We start from the raw sequence: 16,847 nt of genomic DNA, 5'->3' as shown, positions 1-16,847 counted from the left end.
AGACAAACATCACAACTAATATAATGGCCAGTGTTCGGTTTTTTCTTTGGGGGGTGCGGGGGTCTTTATGTGTCCAAAATTTAACCCCCTACACCTGATAATGATAAATAAAATAATAAAGGATCATTGAGCTCTTAACATTGAGCAATTGCAGCAATATAGTGCCATTCATGAATATTACCATAGGGTTGTTAAATTTAAGGTTAAAACAAGTTAAACTTTATATGAATCATGTTAGTATTTTTCCCCTTTTTGCCAAAACGAAGCTATATTTCTGCTGTCAATGGGCCCCGCCACCATTCCCTTAAAAAAGGAAAAAACACTAAATGCTTCCAGTGTGCACGGGGAATTGTGGAGCTTATTTTTCAAAATATCATAAAATTACGTTGATTAGTTTCAATAATCATTTAACAAAGGAATTAAGATTTTAATTTTAAAATTTAAATAAGCCTAGTTTAATATGTTCTGAAATCTTTGTTTCAAATTATATTTCATTATGACCAATAATTAAAAAAATCTCAATATTACACTACAATACATTCATTTATAAGATGGTCCCCACATTCCTTGCATGTTGATGTACTGCTGTCTATTACTTAAGCTTGGCATCGCAATCTTTCACACAGATCTCAGAGATGCATGATCAGAAGTACGAACACTCGCAGACGTCAAACCTGCTGGCGATACTGAAAGATAACTCCCTGGTGCGTGACATTCTCTGGGAGATGGAGAAATCCTCCGCTGACACGCAGGTCGGCCCCGGCAGCTTTTCCGTGAGTACACTAGCTAGTCTGTTTTCTCAAAAAGAAGTAGAAGTATCGTTATCCTTTTCTGTCATGCAGAATTCGTTTTCGGCAATTTTTATAGGCCAATGTTATGTTCTCAATGCGAAAGTATGTTTTTTCCCAAATGTTAAATGAAATCAAAATTTCTAAAAACAAAAATGTTTTTTTTACAAAACAATAGTTCATTGTTGTATTTTGCACATTCAAATTGGCTAAATCACACTTGACAAATAAAACATTTTTTTTTTATTAAAGGGACTATACTCCAGAATGGCACCCAAAAAAGTTTTTTTCTGTAACGAATCTCAGGACAATTTTTTAACAAAATGTTTTACTGTTTGATATCATAATTTAAAAAAAAAATGTAAAAAGAAAAATTGTGTCCGAGTCCGGGTTCGAATTGGTGTCCAGTCCAATTGCAGTCCAGCGTTGATTCCACTGTGCTACAAATACTTACCCTAAACAGTTGAAATATTTTAGCTATATACCTAACTTGGTAATATCAAGTGATAACATCGACTAGCCAATCACACATAAGAAATGAATTCTTATGTATACCTACTAATCTTTTTAAATGAAAAAATACGAAAAAACTGCTAAAAAGAAATTGGTACTTCAGTTAGTTAGTTTCCTTCAATCCATTGTACACATAGACACCAAGTTTATGTCAGTTTTCGACAATTTTCTTTTTTTCCCGCTATTTCATCATACGGAGTGCAGCCCCTTTAATAATATTACTACTTGGATTTTCCAGTTTGAGAAAGAGATCATATAAAATGATCATATGGTTATTGATATAAAAGACCACAGAATCTTCCAGATTACCGGTATTAGAAGTTATGTTCAAGATATATATCCATTAGCGCACATATTCGATGACAGTATGCATATGTGTAGCAAGCCCCGTAACTTGTTTTTACATTGTCTTTTCAAGTAGAAAGCTAATAATATTTATTATTCCTGTTTTTCTTTTCCAGCATGAACTGAACATTATTCCAGCAAAGACGCTGTATGAAAAGATTGAAATAATGTGTATTATTTCTGTGGTTTTTTTTTCCAGCGTGAACTGAACATTATTCCGGGGAAGACGCTGTATGAAAAGTTGAGTGCCGCGTTGGCTCGACTACAGATGATGATAAACCGGTTTCACGACAGCGAGGCTGACAAGTCACTTACTCAGGACAGCAAAAAAAATATTGGCATTAAACAGGTACAAGCAAGGTCTTTGATAACCCTAGCCTGTTAATGTCAAGACTGTGTCAAAATGTCTCTTATGTCTGTAACTATCATGGACTTGATAACCCTAGCCTGTTAATGTCATGACTGTGTCAAAATGTCTCTTATGTCTGAAAAGTAGTAACTATCATGGACTTGATAACCCTAGCCTGTTAATGTCAAGACTGTGTCAAAATGTCTCTTATGTCTGAAAAGTAGTAACTATCATGGACTTGATAACCCTAGCCTGTTCATGTCAAGACTGTGTCAAAATGTCTCTTATGTCTGAAAAGTAGTAACTATCATGGACTTGATAACCCTAGCCTGTTAATGTCAAGACTGTGTCAAAATGTCTCTTATGTCTGAAAAGTAGTAACTATCATGGACTTGATAACCCTAGCCTGTTAATGTCAAGACTGTGTCAAAATGTCTCTTATGTCTGAAAAGTAGTAACTATCATGGACTTGATAACCCTAGCCTGTTAATGTCAAGACTGTGTCAAAATGTCTCTTATGTCTGAAAAGTAGTAACTATCATGGATTTGATAACCCTAGCCTGTTAATGTCATGACTGTGTCAAAATGTCTCTTATGTCTGAAAAGTAGTAACTATCATGGACTTGATAACCCTAGCCTGTTAATGTCAAGACTGTGTCAAAATGTCTCTTATGTCTGAAAAGTAATAACTATCATGGACTTGATAACCCTAGCCTGTTAATGTCAAGACTGTGTCAAAATGACTCTTACGTCTGAAAAGTAGTAACTATCATGGACTTGATAACCCTAGCCTGTTAATGTCAAGACTGTGTCAAAATGTCTCTTATGTCTGAAAAGTAGTAACTATCATGGACTTGATAATCCTAGCCTGTTAATGTCAAGACTGTGTCAAAATGCCTCTTATGTCTGAAAAGTAGTAACTATCATGGACTTGATAACCCTAGCCTGTTAATGTCAAGACTGTGTCAAAATGACTCTTATGTCTGAAAAGTAGTAACTATCATGGACTTGATAACCCTAGCCTGTTAATGTCAAGACTGTGTCAAAATGTCTCTTATGTCTGAAAAGTAGTAACTATCATGGACTTGATAACCCTAGCCTGTTAATATCAAGACTGTGTCAAAATGTCTCTTATGTCTGAAAAGTAGTAACTATCATGGACTTGATAACCCTAGCCTGTTAATGTCAAGACTGTGTCAAAATGTATCTTATGTCTGAAAGGTAATAACTATCATGGACTTGATAACCCTAGCCTGTTAATGTCAAGACTGTGTCAAAATGTCTCTTATGTCTGAAAAGTAGTAACTATCATGGACTTGATAACCCTAGCCTGTTAATGTCAAGACTGTGTCAAAATGACTCTTATGTCTGAAAAGTAGTAACTATCATGGACTTGATAACCCTAGCCTGTTAATGTCAAGACTTTGTCAAAATGACTCTTATGTTTGAAAAGTAATAACTATCATGGACTTGATAACCCTAGCCTGTTAATGTCAAGACTGTGTCAAAATGTCTCTTATGTCTGAAAAGTAATAACTATCATGGACTTGATAACCCTAGCCTGTTAATGTCAAGACTGTGTCAAAATGACTCTTATGTATGAAAAGTAGTAACTATCATGGACTTGATAACCCTAGCCTGTTAATGTCAAGACTGTGTCAAAATGTCTCTTATGTCTGAAAAGTAGTAACTATCATGGACTTGATAACCCTAGCCTGTTAATGTCAAGACTGTGTCAAAATGTCTCTTATGTCTGAAAAGTAGTAACTATCATGGACTTGATAACCCTAGCCTGTTAATGTCAAGACTGTGTCAAAATGTCTCTTATGTCTGAAAAGTAGTAACTATCATGGACTTGATAACCCTAGCCTGTTAATGTCAAGACTGTGTCAAAATGCCTCTTATGTCTGAAAAGTAGTAACTATCATGGACTTGATAACCCTAGCCTGTTAATGTCAAGACTGTGTCAAAATGTCTCTTATGTCTGAAAAGTACTAACTATCATGGACTTGATAACCCTAGCCTGTTAATATCAAGACTGTGTCAAAATGTCTCTTATGTCTGAAAAGTAGTAACTATCATGGACTTGATAACCCTAGCCTGTTAATATCAAGACTGTGTCAAAATGTCTCTTATGTCTGAAAAGTAGTAACTATCATGGACTTGATAACCCTAGCCTGTTAATGTCAAGACTGTGTCAAAATGTCTCTTATGTCTGAAAAGTAGTAACTATCATGGACTTGATAACCCTAGCCTGTTAATGTCAAGACTGTGTCAAAATGTCTCTTATGTCTGAAAAGTAGTTACTATCATGGACTTGATAACCCTAGCCTGTTAATGTCATGATTATTTCAAAATGTCTCTTATGTCTGAAAAGTAGTAACTATCATAGACTTGATAACCCTAGCCTGTTAATGTCATGACTGTGTCAAAATGTCTCTTATGTCTGAAAAGTAGTAACTATCATGGACTTGATAACCCTAGCCTGTTAATGTCAAGACTGTGTCAAAATGTCTCTTATGTCTGAAAAGTAGTAACTATCATGGACTTGATAATCCTAGCCGGTTAATATCATGACTGTGTCAAAATGACTCTTATGTCTGAAAAGTAATAACTATCATGGACTTGATAACCCTAGCCTGTTAATGTCAAGACTGTGTCAAAATGCCTCTTATGTCTGAAAAGTAATAACTATCATAGACTTGATAACCCTAGCCTGTTAATGTCAAGACTATGTCAAAATGCCTATTATGTCTGAAAAGTAGTAACTATCATGGGCTTGATAACCCTAGCCTGTTAATGTCAAGACTGTGTCAAAATGTCTCTTATGTCTGAAAAGTAGTAACTATCATGGACTTGATAACCCTAGCCTGTTAATGTCAAGACTGTGTCAAAATGTCTCTTATGTCTGAAAAGTAGTAACTATCATGGACTTGATAACCCTAGCCTGTTAATGTCAAGACTGTGTCAAAATGTCTCTTATGTCTGAAAAGTAATAACTATCATAGACTTGATAACCCTAGCCTGTTAATGTCAAGACTGTGTCAAAATGTCTCTTATGTCTGAAAAGTAGTAACTATCATGGACTTGATAACCCTAGCCTGTTAATGTCAAGACTGTGTCAAAATGACTCTTATGTCTGAAAAGTAGTAACTATCATGGACTTGATAACCCTAGCCTGTTAATGTCAAGACTGAGTCAAAATGTCTCTTATGTCTGAAAAGTAGTAACTATCATGGACTTGATAACCCTAGCCTGTTAATGTCAAGACTGTGTCAAAATGTCTCTTATGTCTGAAAAGTAGTAACTATCATGGACTTGATAACCCTAGCCTGTTAATGTCAAGACTGTGTCAAAATGACTCTTATGTCTGAAAAGTAGTAACTATCATGGACTTGATAACCCTAGCCTGTTAATGTCAAGACTGTGTCAAAATGTCTCTTATGTCTGAAAAGTAGTAACGATCATGGACTTGATAACCCTAGCCTGTTAATGTCATGACTGTGTCAAAATGTCTCTTATGTCTCAAAAATAGTAACTATCATGGGCTTGATAACCCTAGCCTGTTAATGTCAAGACTGTGTCAAACTGTCTCTTATGTCTGAAAAGTAGTACTTATCATGGGCTTGATAACCATAGCCTGTTAATGTCAAGACTGTGTCAAAATGTCTCTTATGTCTGAAAAGTAGTAACTATCATGGACTTGATAACCCTAGCCTGTTAATGTCAAGACTGTGTCAAAATGTCTCTTATGTCTGAAAAGTAGTAACTATCATGGGCTTGATAACCCTAGCCTGTTAATATCAAGACTGTGTCAAAATGTCTCTTATGTCTGAAAAGTAATAACTATCATGGACTTGATAACCCTAGCCTGTTAATGTCAAGACTGTGTCAAAATGTCTCTTATGTCTGAAAAGTAGTAACTATCATGGACTTGATAACCCTAGCCTGTTAATGTCAAGACTGTGTCAAAATGTCTCTTATGTCAGAAAAGTAGTAACTATCATGGACTTGATAACCCTAGCCTGTTAATGTCAAGACTGTGTCAAACTGTCTCTTATTTCTGAAAAGTAGTAACTATCATGGGCTTGATAACCCTAGCCTGTTAATGTCAAGACTGTGTCAAAATGTCTCTTATGTCTGAAAAGTAGTAACTATCATAGACTTGATAACCCTAGCCTGTTAATGTCAAGACTGTGTCAATATGTCTCTTATGTCTGAAAAGTAGTAACTATCATGGACTTGATAACCCTAGCCTGTTAATGTCAAGACTGTGTCAAAATGTCTCTTATGTCTGAAAAGTAGTAACTATCATAGACTTGATAACCCTAGCCTGTTAATGTCATGACTGTGTCAAAATGTCTCTTATGTCTGAAAAGTAGTAACTATCATGGACTTGATAACCCTAGCCTGTTAATGTCAAGACTGTGTCATAATGACTCTTATGTCTGAAAAGTAGTAACTATCATGGACTTGATAACCCTAGCCTGTTAATGTCAAGACTGTGTCAAAATGACTCTTATGTCTGAAAAGTAGTAACTATCATGGACTTGATAACCCTAGCCTGTTAATGTCAAGACTGTGTCAAAATGACTCTTATGTCTGAAAAGTAGTAACTATCATGGACTTGATAACCCTAGCCTGTTAATGTCAAGACTGTGTCAAAATGACTCTTATGTCTGAAAAGTAGTAACTATCATGGACTTGATAACCCTAGCCTGTTAATATCAAGACTGTGTCAAAATGTCTCTTATGTCTGAAAAGTAGTAACTATCATGGACTTGATAACCCTAGCCTGTTAATGTCAAGACTTTGTCAAAATGTCTCTTATGTCTGAAAAGTAGTAACTATCATGGACTTGATAACCCTAGCCTGTTAATGTCATGACTGTGTCAAAATGTCTCTTATGTCTGAAAAGTAATAACTATCATAGACTTGATAACCCTAGCCTGTTAATGTCAAGACTGTGTCAAAATGTCTCTTATGTCTGAAAAGTAGTAACTATCATGGACTTGATAACCCTAGCCTGTTAATGTCAAGACTGTGTCAAAATGTCTCTTATGTCTGAAAAGTAGTAACTATCATGGACTTGATAACCCTAGCCTGTTAATGTCAAGACTGTGTCAAAATGTCTCTTATGTCTGTAACTATCATGGACTTGATAACCCTAGCCTGTTAATGTCATGACTGTGTCAAAATGTCTCTTATGTCTGAAAAGTAGTAACTATCATGGACTTGATAACCCTAGCCTGTTCATGTCAAGACTGTGTCAAAATGTCTCTTATGTCTGAAAAGTAGTAACTATCATGGACTTGATAACCCTAGCCTGTTAATGTCAAGACTGTGTCAAAATGTCTCTTATGTCTCAAAAGTAGTAACTATCATGGACTTGATAACCCTAGCCTGTTAATGTCAAGACTGTGTCAAAATGTCTCTTATGTCTGAAAAGTAGTAACTATCATGGACTTGATAACCCTAGCCTGTTAATGTCAAGACTGTGTCAAAATGTCTCTTATGTCTCAAAAGTAGTAACTATCATGGACTTGATAACCCTAGCCTGTTAATGTCAAGACTGTGTCAAAATGTCTCTTATATCTGAAAAGTAGTAACTATCATGGACTTGATAACCCTAGCCTGTTAATGTCAAGACTGTGTCAAAATGTCTCTTATGTCTGAAAAGTAGTAACTATCATGAATTTGATAACCCTAGCCTGTTAATGTCATGACTGTGTCAAAATGTCTCTTATGTCTGAAAAGTAGTAACTATCATGGACTTGATAACCCTAGCCTGTTAATGTCAAGACTGTGTCAAAATGACTCTTATGTCTGAAAAGTAGTAACTATCATGGGCTTGATAACCCTAGCTTGTTAATGTCAAGACTGTGTCAAAATGTCTCTTATGTCTGAAAAGTAGTAACTATCATGGACTTGATAACCCTAGCCTGTTAATGTCAAGACTGTGTCAAAATGTCTCTTATGTCTGAAAAGTAATAACTATCATGGACTTGATAACCCTAGCCTGTTAATGTCAAGACTGTGTCAATATGTCTCTTATGTCTGAAAAGTAGTAACTATCATGGACTTGATAACCCTAGCCTGTTAATGTCAAGACTGTGTCAAAATGTCTCTTATGTCTGAAAAGTAATAACTATCATGGACTTGATAACCCTAGCCTGTTAATGTCAAGACTGTGTCAATATGTCTCTTATGTCTGAAAAGTAGTAACTATCAGGGACTTGATAACCCTAGCCTGTTAATGTCAAGACTGTGTCAAAATGTCTCTTATGTCTCAAAAATAGTAACTATCATGGGCTTGATAACCCTAGCCTGTTAATGTCAAGACTGTGTCAAACTGTCTCTTATGTCTGAAAAGTAGTACTTATCATGGGCTTGATAACCCTAGCCTGTTAATGTCAAGACTGTGTCAAAATGTCTCTTATGTCTGAAAAGTAATAACTATCATGGACTTGATAACCCCAGCCTGTTAATGTCAAGACTGTGTCAATATGTCTCTTATGTCTGAAAAGTAGTAACTATCATGGACTTGATAACCCTAGCCTGTTAATATCAAGACTGTGTCAAAATGTCTCTTATGTCTGAAAAGTAGTAACTATCATGGACTTGATAACCCTAGCCTGTTAATGTCATGACTGTGTCAAAATGTCTCTTATGTCTGAAAAGTAGTAACTATCATGGACTTGATAACCCTAGCCTGCTAATGTCAAGACTGTGTCAATATGTCTCTTATGTCTGAAAAGTAGTAACTATCATGGACTTGATAACCCTAGCCTGCTAATGTCAAGACTGTGTCAAAATGTCTCTTATGTCTGAAAAGTAGTAACTATCATAGACTTGATAACCCTAGCCTGTTAATGTCAAGACTGTGTCAAAATGTCTCTTATGTCTGAAAAGTAGTAACTATCATGGACTTGATAACCCTAGCCTGTTAATGTCAAGACTGTGTCAAAATGTCTCTTATGTCTGAAAAGTAGTAACTATCATAGACTTGATAACCCTAGCCTGTTAATGTCAAGACTGTGTCAATATGTCTCTTATGTCTGAAAAGTAGTAACTATCATGGACTTGATAACCCTAGCCTGTTAATGTCAAGACTGTGTCAAAATGTCTCTTATGTCTGAAAAGTAGTAACTATCATAGACTTGATAACCCTAGCCTGTTAATGTCATGACTGTGTCAAAATGTCTCTTATGTCTGAAAAGTAGTAACTATCATGGACTTGATAACCCTAGCCTGTTAATGTCAAGACTGTGTCATAATGACTCTTATGTCTGAAAAGTAGTAACTATCATGGACTTGATAACCCTAGCCTGTTAATGTCAAGACTGTGTCAAAATGACTCTTATGTCTGAAAAGTAGTAACTATCATGGACTTGATAACCCTAGCCTGTTAATGTCAAGACTGTGTCAAAATGACTCTTATGTCTGAAAAGTAGTAACTATCATGGACTTGATAACCCTAGCCTGTTAATGTCAAGACTGTGTCAAAATGACTCTTATGTCTGAAAAGTAGTAACTATCATGGACTTGATAACCCTAGCCTGTTAATATCAAGACTGTGTCAAAATGTCTCTTATGTCTGAAAAGTAGTAACTATCATGGACTTGATAACCCTAGCCTGTTAATGTCAAGACTTTGTCAAAATGTCTCTTATGTCTGAAAAGTAGTAACTATCATGGACTTGATAACCCTAGCCTGTTAATGTCATGACTGTGTCAAAATGTCTCTTATGTCTGAAAAGTAATAACTATCATAGACTTGATAACCCTAGCCTGTTAATGTCAAGACTGTGTCAAAATGTCTCTTATGTCTGAAAAGTAGTAACTATCATGGACTTGATAACCCTAGCCTGTTAATGTCAAGACTGTGTCAAAATGTCTCTTATGTCTGAAAAGTAGTAACTATCATGGACTTGATAACCCTAGCCTGTTAATGTCAAGACTGTGTCAAAATGTCTCTTATGTCTGTAACTATCATGGACTTGATAACCCTAGCCTGTTAATGTCATGACTGTGTCAAAATGTCTCTTATGTCTGAAAAGTAGTAACTATCATGGACTTGATAACCCTAGCCTGTTAATGTCAAGACTGTGTCAAAATGTCTCTTATGTCTGAAAAGTAGTAACTATCATGGACTTGATAACCCTAGCCTGTTCATGTCAAGACTGTGTCAAAATGTCTCTTATGTCTGAAAAGTAGTAACTATCATGGACTTGATAACCCTAGCCTGTTAATGTCAAGACTGTGTCAAAATGTCTCTTATGTCTCAAAAGTAGTAACTATCATGGACTTGATAACCCTAGCCTGTTAATGTCAAGACTGTGTCAAAATGTCTCTTATGTCTGAAAAGTAGTAACTATCATGGACTTGATAACCCTAGCCTGTTAATGTCAAGACTGTGTCAAAATGTCTCTTATGTCTGAAAAGTAGTAACTATCATGAATTTGATAACCCTAGCCTGTTAATGTCATGACTGTGTCAAAATGTCTCTTATGTCTGAAAAGTAGTAACTATCATGGACTTGATAACCCTAGCCTGTTAATGTCAAGACTGTGTCAAAATGTCTCTTATGTCTGAAAAGTAATAACTATCATGGACTTGATAACCCTAGCCTGTTAATGTCAAGACTGTGTCAAAATGTCTCTTATGTCTGAAAAGTAGTAACTATCATGGACTTGATAACCCTAGCCTGTTAATGTCAAGACTGTGTCAAAATGTCTCTTATGTCTGAAAAGTAGTAACTATCATGGACTTGATAACCCTAGCCTGTTAATGTCAAGACTGTGTCAAAATGACTCTTATGTCTGAAAAGTAGTAACTATCATGGACTTGATAACCCTAGCCTGTTAATGTCAAGACTGTGTCAAAATGACTCTTATGTCTGAAAAGTAGTAACTATCATGGACTTGATAACCCTAGCCTGTTAATGTCAAGACTGTGTCAAAATGTCTCTTATGTCTGAAAAGTAGTAACTATCATGGACTTGATAACCCTAGCCTGTTAATATCAAGACTGTGTCAAAATGTCTCTTATGTCTGAAAAGTAGTAACTATCATGGACTTGATAACCCTAGCCTGTTAATGTCAAGACTGTGTCAAAATGTATCTTATGTCTGAAAGGTAATAACTATCATGGACTTGATAACCCTAGCCTGTTAATGTCAAGACTGTGTCAAAATGTCTCTTATGTCTGAAAAGTAGTAACTATCATGGACTTGATAACCCTAGCCTGTTAATGTCAAGACTGTGTCAAAATGACTCTTATGTCTGAAAAGTAGTAACTATCATGGACTTGATAACCCTAGCCTGTTAATGTCAAGACTTTGTCAAAATGACTCTTATGTTTGAAAAGTAATAACTATCATGGACTTGATAACCCTAGCCTGTTAATGTCAAGACTGTGTCAAAATGTCTCTTATGTCTGAAAAGTAATAACTATCATGGACTTGATAACCCTAGCCTGTTAATGTCAAGACTGTGTCAAAATGACTCTTATGTATGAAAAGTAGTAACTATCATGGACTTGATAACCCTAGCCTGTTAATGTCAAGACTGTGTCAAAATGTCTCTTATGTCTGAAAAGTAGTAACTATCATGGACTTGATAACCCTAGCCTGTTAATGTCAAGACTGTGTCAAAATGTCTCTTATGTCTGAAAAGTAGTAACTATCATGGACTTGATAACCCTAGCCTGTTAATGTCAAGACTGTGTCAAAATGTCTCTTATGTCTGAAAAGTAGTAACTATCATGGACTTGATAACCCTAGCCTGTTAATGTCAAGACTGTGTCAAAATGCCTCTTATGTCTGAAAAGTAGTAACTATCATGGACTTGATAACCCTAGCCTGTTAATGTCAAGACTGTGTCAAAATGTCTCTTATGTCTGAAAAGTAGTAACTATCATGGACTTGATAACCCTAGCCTGTTAATATCAAGACTGTGTCAAAATGTCTCTTATGTCTGAAAAGTAGTAACTATCATGGACTTGATAACCCTAGCCTGTTAATATCAAGACTGTGTCAAAATGTCTCTTATGTCTGAAAAGTAGTAACTATCATGGACTTGATAACCCTAGCCTGTTAATGTCAAGACTGTGTCAAAATGTCTCTTATGTCTGAAAAGTAGTAAAAATCATGGACTTGATAACCCTAGCCTGTTAATGTCAAGACTGTGTCAAAATGTCTCTTATGTCTGAAAAGTAGTAACTATCATGGACTTGATAACCCTAGCCTGTTAATGTCATGACTATTTCAAAATGTCTCTTATGTCTGAAAAGTAGTAACTATCATAGACTTGATAACCCTAGCCTGTTAATGTCATGACTGTGTCAAAATGTCTCTTATGTCTGAAAAGTAGTAACTATCATGGACTTGATAACCCTAGCCTGTTAATGTCAAGACTGTGTCAAAATGTCTCTTATGTCTGAAAAGTAGTAACTATCATGGACTTGATAATCCTAGCCGGTTAATATCATGACTGTGTCAAAATGACTCTTATGTCTGAAAAGTAGTAACTATCATGGACTTGATAACCCTAGCCTGTTAATGTCAAGACTGTGTCAAAATGCCTCTTATGTCTGAAAAGTAATAACTATCATAGACTTGATAACCCTAGCCTGTTAATGTCAAGACTATGTCAAAATGCCTCTTATGTCTGAAAAGTAGTAACTATCATGGGCTTGATAACCCTAGCCTGTTAATGTCAAGACTGTGTCAAAATGTCTCTTATGTCTGAAAAGTAGTAACTATCATGGACTTGATAACCCTAGCCTGTTAATGTCAAGACTGTGTCAAACTGTCTCTTATGTCTGAAAAGTAGTACTTATCATGGGCTTGATAACCCTAGCCTGTTAATGTCAAGACTGTGTCAAAATGTCTCTTATGTCTGAAAAGTAGTAACTATCATGGACTTGATAACCCTAGCCTGTTAATGTCAAGACTGTGTCAAAATGTCTCTTATGTCTGAAAAGTAGTAACTATCATGGGCTTGATAACCCTAGCCTGTTAATGTCAAGACTGTGTCAAAATGTCTCTTATGTCTGAAAAGTAATAACTATCATGGACTTGATAACCCTAGCCTGTTAATGTCAAGACTGTGTCAAAATGTCTCTTATGTCTGAAAAGTAGTAACTATCATGGACTTGATAACCCTAGCCTGTTAATGTCAAGACTGTGTCAAAATGTCTCTTATGTCAGAAAAGTAGTAACTATCATGGACTTGATAACCCTAGCCTGTTAATGTCAAGACTGTGTCAAACTGTCTCTTATTTCTGAAAAGTAGTAACTATCATGGGCTTGATAACCCTAGCCTGTTAATGTCAAGACTGTGTCAAAATGTCTCTTATGTCTGAAAAGTAGTAACTATCATGGACTTGATAACCCTAGCCTGTTAATGTCAAGACTGTGTCAAAATGTCTCTTATGTCTGAAAAGTAATAACTATCATGGACTTGATAACCCTAGACTGTGTCAAAATGTCTCTTATGTCTGAAAAGTAATAACTATCATGGACTTGATAACCCTAGCCTGTTAATGTCAAGACTGTGTCAAAATGTCTCTTATGTCTGAAAAGTAGTAACTATCATGGACTTGATAACCCTAGCCTGTTAATATCAAGACTGTGTCAAAATGACTCTTATGTCTGAAAAGTAGTAACTATCATGGACTTGATAACCCTAGCCTGTTAATGTCATGACTGTGTCAAAATGTCTCTTATGTCTGAAAAGTAGTAACTATCATGGACTTGATAACCCTAGCCTGTTAATGTCAAGACTGTGTCAAAATGTCTCTTATGTCTGAAAAGTAATAACTATCATGGACTTGATAACCCTAGCCTGCTAATGTCAAGACTGTGTCAAAATGTCTCTTATGTCTGAAAAGTAGTAACTATCATGGACTTGATAACCCTAGCCTGGTAATATCAAGATTGTGTCAAAATGTCTCTTATGTCTGAAAAGTAGTAACTATCATGGACTTGATAACCCTAGCCTGTTAATGTCAAGACTGTGTCAAAATGTCTCTTATGTCTGAAAAGTAGTAACTATCATGGACTTGATAACCCTAGCCTGTTAATGTCAAGACTGTGTCAAAATGTCTCTTATGTCTGAAAAGTAGTAACTATCATGGGCTTGATGCTGATACTTACTAAGCAGCATTGAAATATTGAAGGTTTCAGTAGCTATTGACATAACCTCACAAATAAGCCAAATTGTCTTTTTCTAGATCATTGTGTGTGTGTGTACATTTAGTGGAAATATAGAATAGTTTCAATGTTTGTTATGTTATGTATTTTGATTGAAATATTTCATCAAATATGTCTTGATCTAACATAAGGCCCCAATTTCTGAAAAAATATATTAAGCATAACTCACTTAAGTATCTTATTATACCCCCAAAACAAAGTTTGGTGGGGGGGGGTATACTGGAATCGGGTTGTCCGTCTGTCCGTCTGTCTGTCTGTCTGTCCGTCTGTCCGTCTGTCAGTCCGTTTTTTTTGTCCGGGATTCATCTTTGTCGTTATTGAACAAATCTTTTTCAAACTTTCAGATATTAATGGCCATGATGTAAACTTGCGCCTCTGTGAAATTGGTACGGGTCACATGACCCTGACCAGAGTTATCTCCCCTTGATGTGTTAAAGTAGGCAAAATAAGCCCTGTCCGGGATTCATCTTTGTTATTATTCAACAAATCTTTATCAAACTTTCAGAAATTAATGGCCATGTTGTAAACTTTCGCCTCTGTGAATTTGGTACAGGTCACATGACCCTGACTGGAGTTATCTCCCCTTGATGTGTTAAAGTAGGCAAAATAAGCCCTGTCCGGGATTCATCTTTGTTATTATTCAACAAATCTTTATCAAACTTTCAGAAATTAATGGCCATGTTGTAAACTTTCGCCTCTGTGAATTTGGTACAGGTCACATGACCCTGACTGGAGTTATCTCCCCTTGTAGGCAAAATTAGCTTTGTCCGGCCTAATTCCAGGGCAAACAACCTAGACATGGAGGGGTGGGGGGTATTCGTTAGCCTATGGCTTACAGTTCTAGTTTATTTTAAGTATTTTGATTGAAAGATTTCATCAAATATGTCTTGTTCTAACATAAGGCCCCAATTTCTGAAAAAAATATATTAAGCATAACCCAAGTTATACTTAAGTAGCTTATTTAATTTAGCAAAGTTACTGACTTAAAGCTGCACTCTCACAGATTGAACGTTTTGACACAAAAAAAAAAAATTGTCTGAGAGTGAACCAATTTTTGCAAAAATCCATAGAAACCAGATATTTAAGACTCCTGACTAAAAAAATAGATCACAGATTTTTATATTTTAGTTCAAAAATTGATGTTTTATGCATTTCTTAACCCATAACCCTTGCTTAAATCAATTGTTGAGTTATGTTTTAAGCTTGACTTAAAAGAAAAGAGTCAAGCTTTGGCATCTATTACAGGCGATCTTGTTGATACATTATCCTAAGAGCAACCCACATTAGTACAGTAGATATGTTTACTTCTTTCCAAATTAAGTCGTCGGATACCCACAGGAGACCCATTAAGTTACTCTCAGATGAATGGAGTAAGCGGAATGCGTCAGTTGTTGGTCACCGTCGATGACATGAATCCATGTAAAAATTATAACCACCTCTCCCCCCCCCACACTCTAAAATAATCCAAGTTTTTTTTATTTCAACATATAACGGAGGGAAAAAGTAGTAAAATAGGCTCAAAATGCACACTTCGTAACACAAATAACTACAGTTTTAAAGGGGGGCCCCCACATCTCCCTGCCAACATTTCAAACCATTCCACACCCGGTTAAGAGGGAGGGACGAATGTCAAAAGGTTGTATCCCTAGGTTACGCCTCCTCTAAGGTCAATTTCTATATCAGACCCTGAAGTCTGAATACGATGCCTAATTGAAAACCCTCTGTAACGTTGGTAATCTCAGATTCAACTTCAGGAATGAGTTATTAAGTATGTTAAATACAACGCTATGGATGAAACTCGGAATGTTTATGTACATAAATTATGTAAATATAATTTTGACAAACAATTTTCATGTTTACAAATGTAATGTTAATGTTATACTAGATCTTCAGCGAATATATATTATATTGATACTTTCATACTTATAATCATGTATTCGTATTCATGAAATGTTTGATAGTAGAATTATATTTTGAGCTATGCCAATATTTGTGTTTTGTTATTAATACTATTAAAGTATTATTATAACTATATTTTATACATTCATGTGCAATAAACAGTTGTTAAAGCAATATTGCTTAAAATCTATGTAAATGTACATTTTTGTATTAATGAATTTATTCAATTTGTTTTGCCTTTTTTGCTTTGTTATAATGCTGCTGTTACTATAGCTACTGATGATGATGATGATTTTGTTGTTGTTGTTGTTGTTGTTGTTGTTGTTGTTGTTGATGATGATGATGATGATGATGATGATGATGATGATGATGATGATGATGATGATGATGATACGATGATAATTAGGAGGACTGTTAATAGAATGGTCGGAATAGCATAAAAGGTGATGGAATAGGCAACGTAGTTTAAACATGGTCAGAATTGGAAAAATGGTCATGAAAAGGCCAATTCTATTTATACATTGGTCGGCATAGCACTTGGAGTGATGGAAAGCACAACAATGTTTATAAATGCGTCAGAATAGCGAAGTAGGTTGATGCAAAGCGCAACGCTGTCTATAAACAGGTCAGAATAGCACCAAGGATTGTACAAAACGCAACGTTGTTTTTAAATGAGACATTAAAACAATTAAGGCGATGGAACGTTACACTGTTCATAATTGCCTCTTAGCATAGGC

At 35.6% G+C, this 16,847-nt stretch overlaps 1 protein-coding gene across 6 annotated transcripts in view; it reads left to right on the top strand.

The window, feature by feature from the left end:
- Positions 1–16,847, top strand: part of LOC128238705 (DNA-directed RNA polymerase I subunit RPA1-like) — a 207,064-nt gene that overhangs the window by 36,117 nt on the left and 154,100 nt on the right. For all 6 annotated transcript variants that reach the window (XM_052954873.1, XM_052954876.1, XM_052954874.1 and 3 more), the window contains exons 8-9: positions 627–773; positions 1,846–1,995. In XM_052954873.1, coding sequence (XP_052810833.1) covers positions 627–773; positions 1,846–1,995 — 297 coding nt within the window. The remainder of the gene's footprint in view (positions 1–626; positions 774–1,845; positions 1,996–16,847) is intronic.

The sequence above is a fragment of the Mya arenaria genome, chromosome 6, assembly GCF_026914265.1.
Source record: "Mya arenaria isolate MELC-2E11 chromosome 6, ASM2691426v1".
Taxonomy (NCBI): Eukaryota; Metazoa; Mollusca; class Bivalvia; order Myida; family Myidae; genus Mya; species Mya arenaria.
The sequence above is the reverse complement of the archived record's forward strand: the minus strand, read 5'-3'. Positions and strand labels throughout refer to the sequence as shown.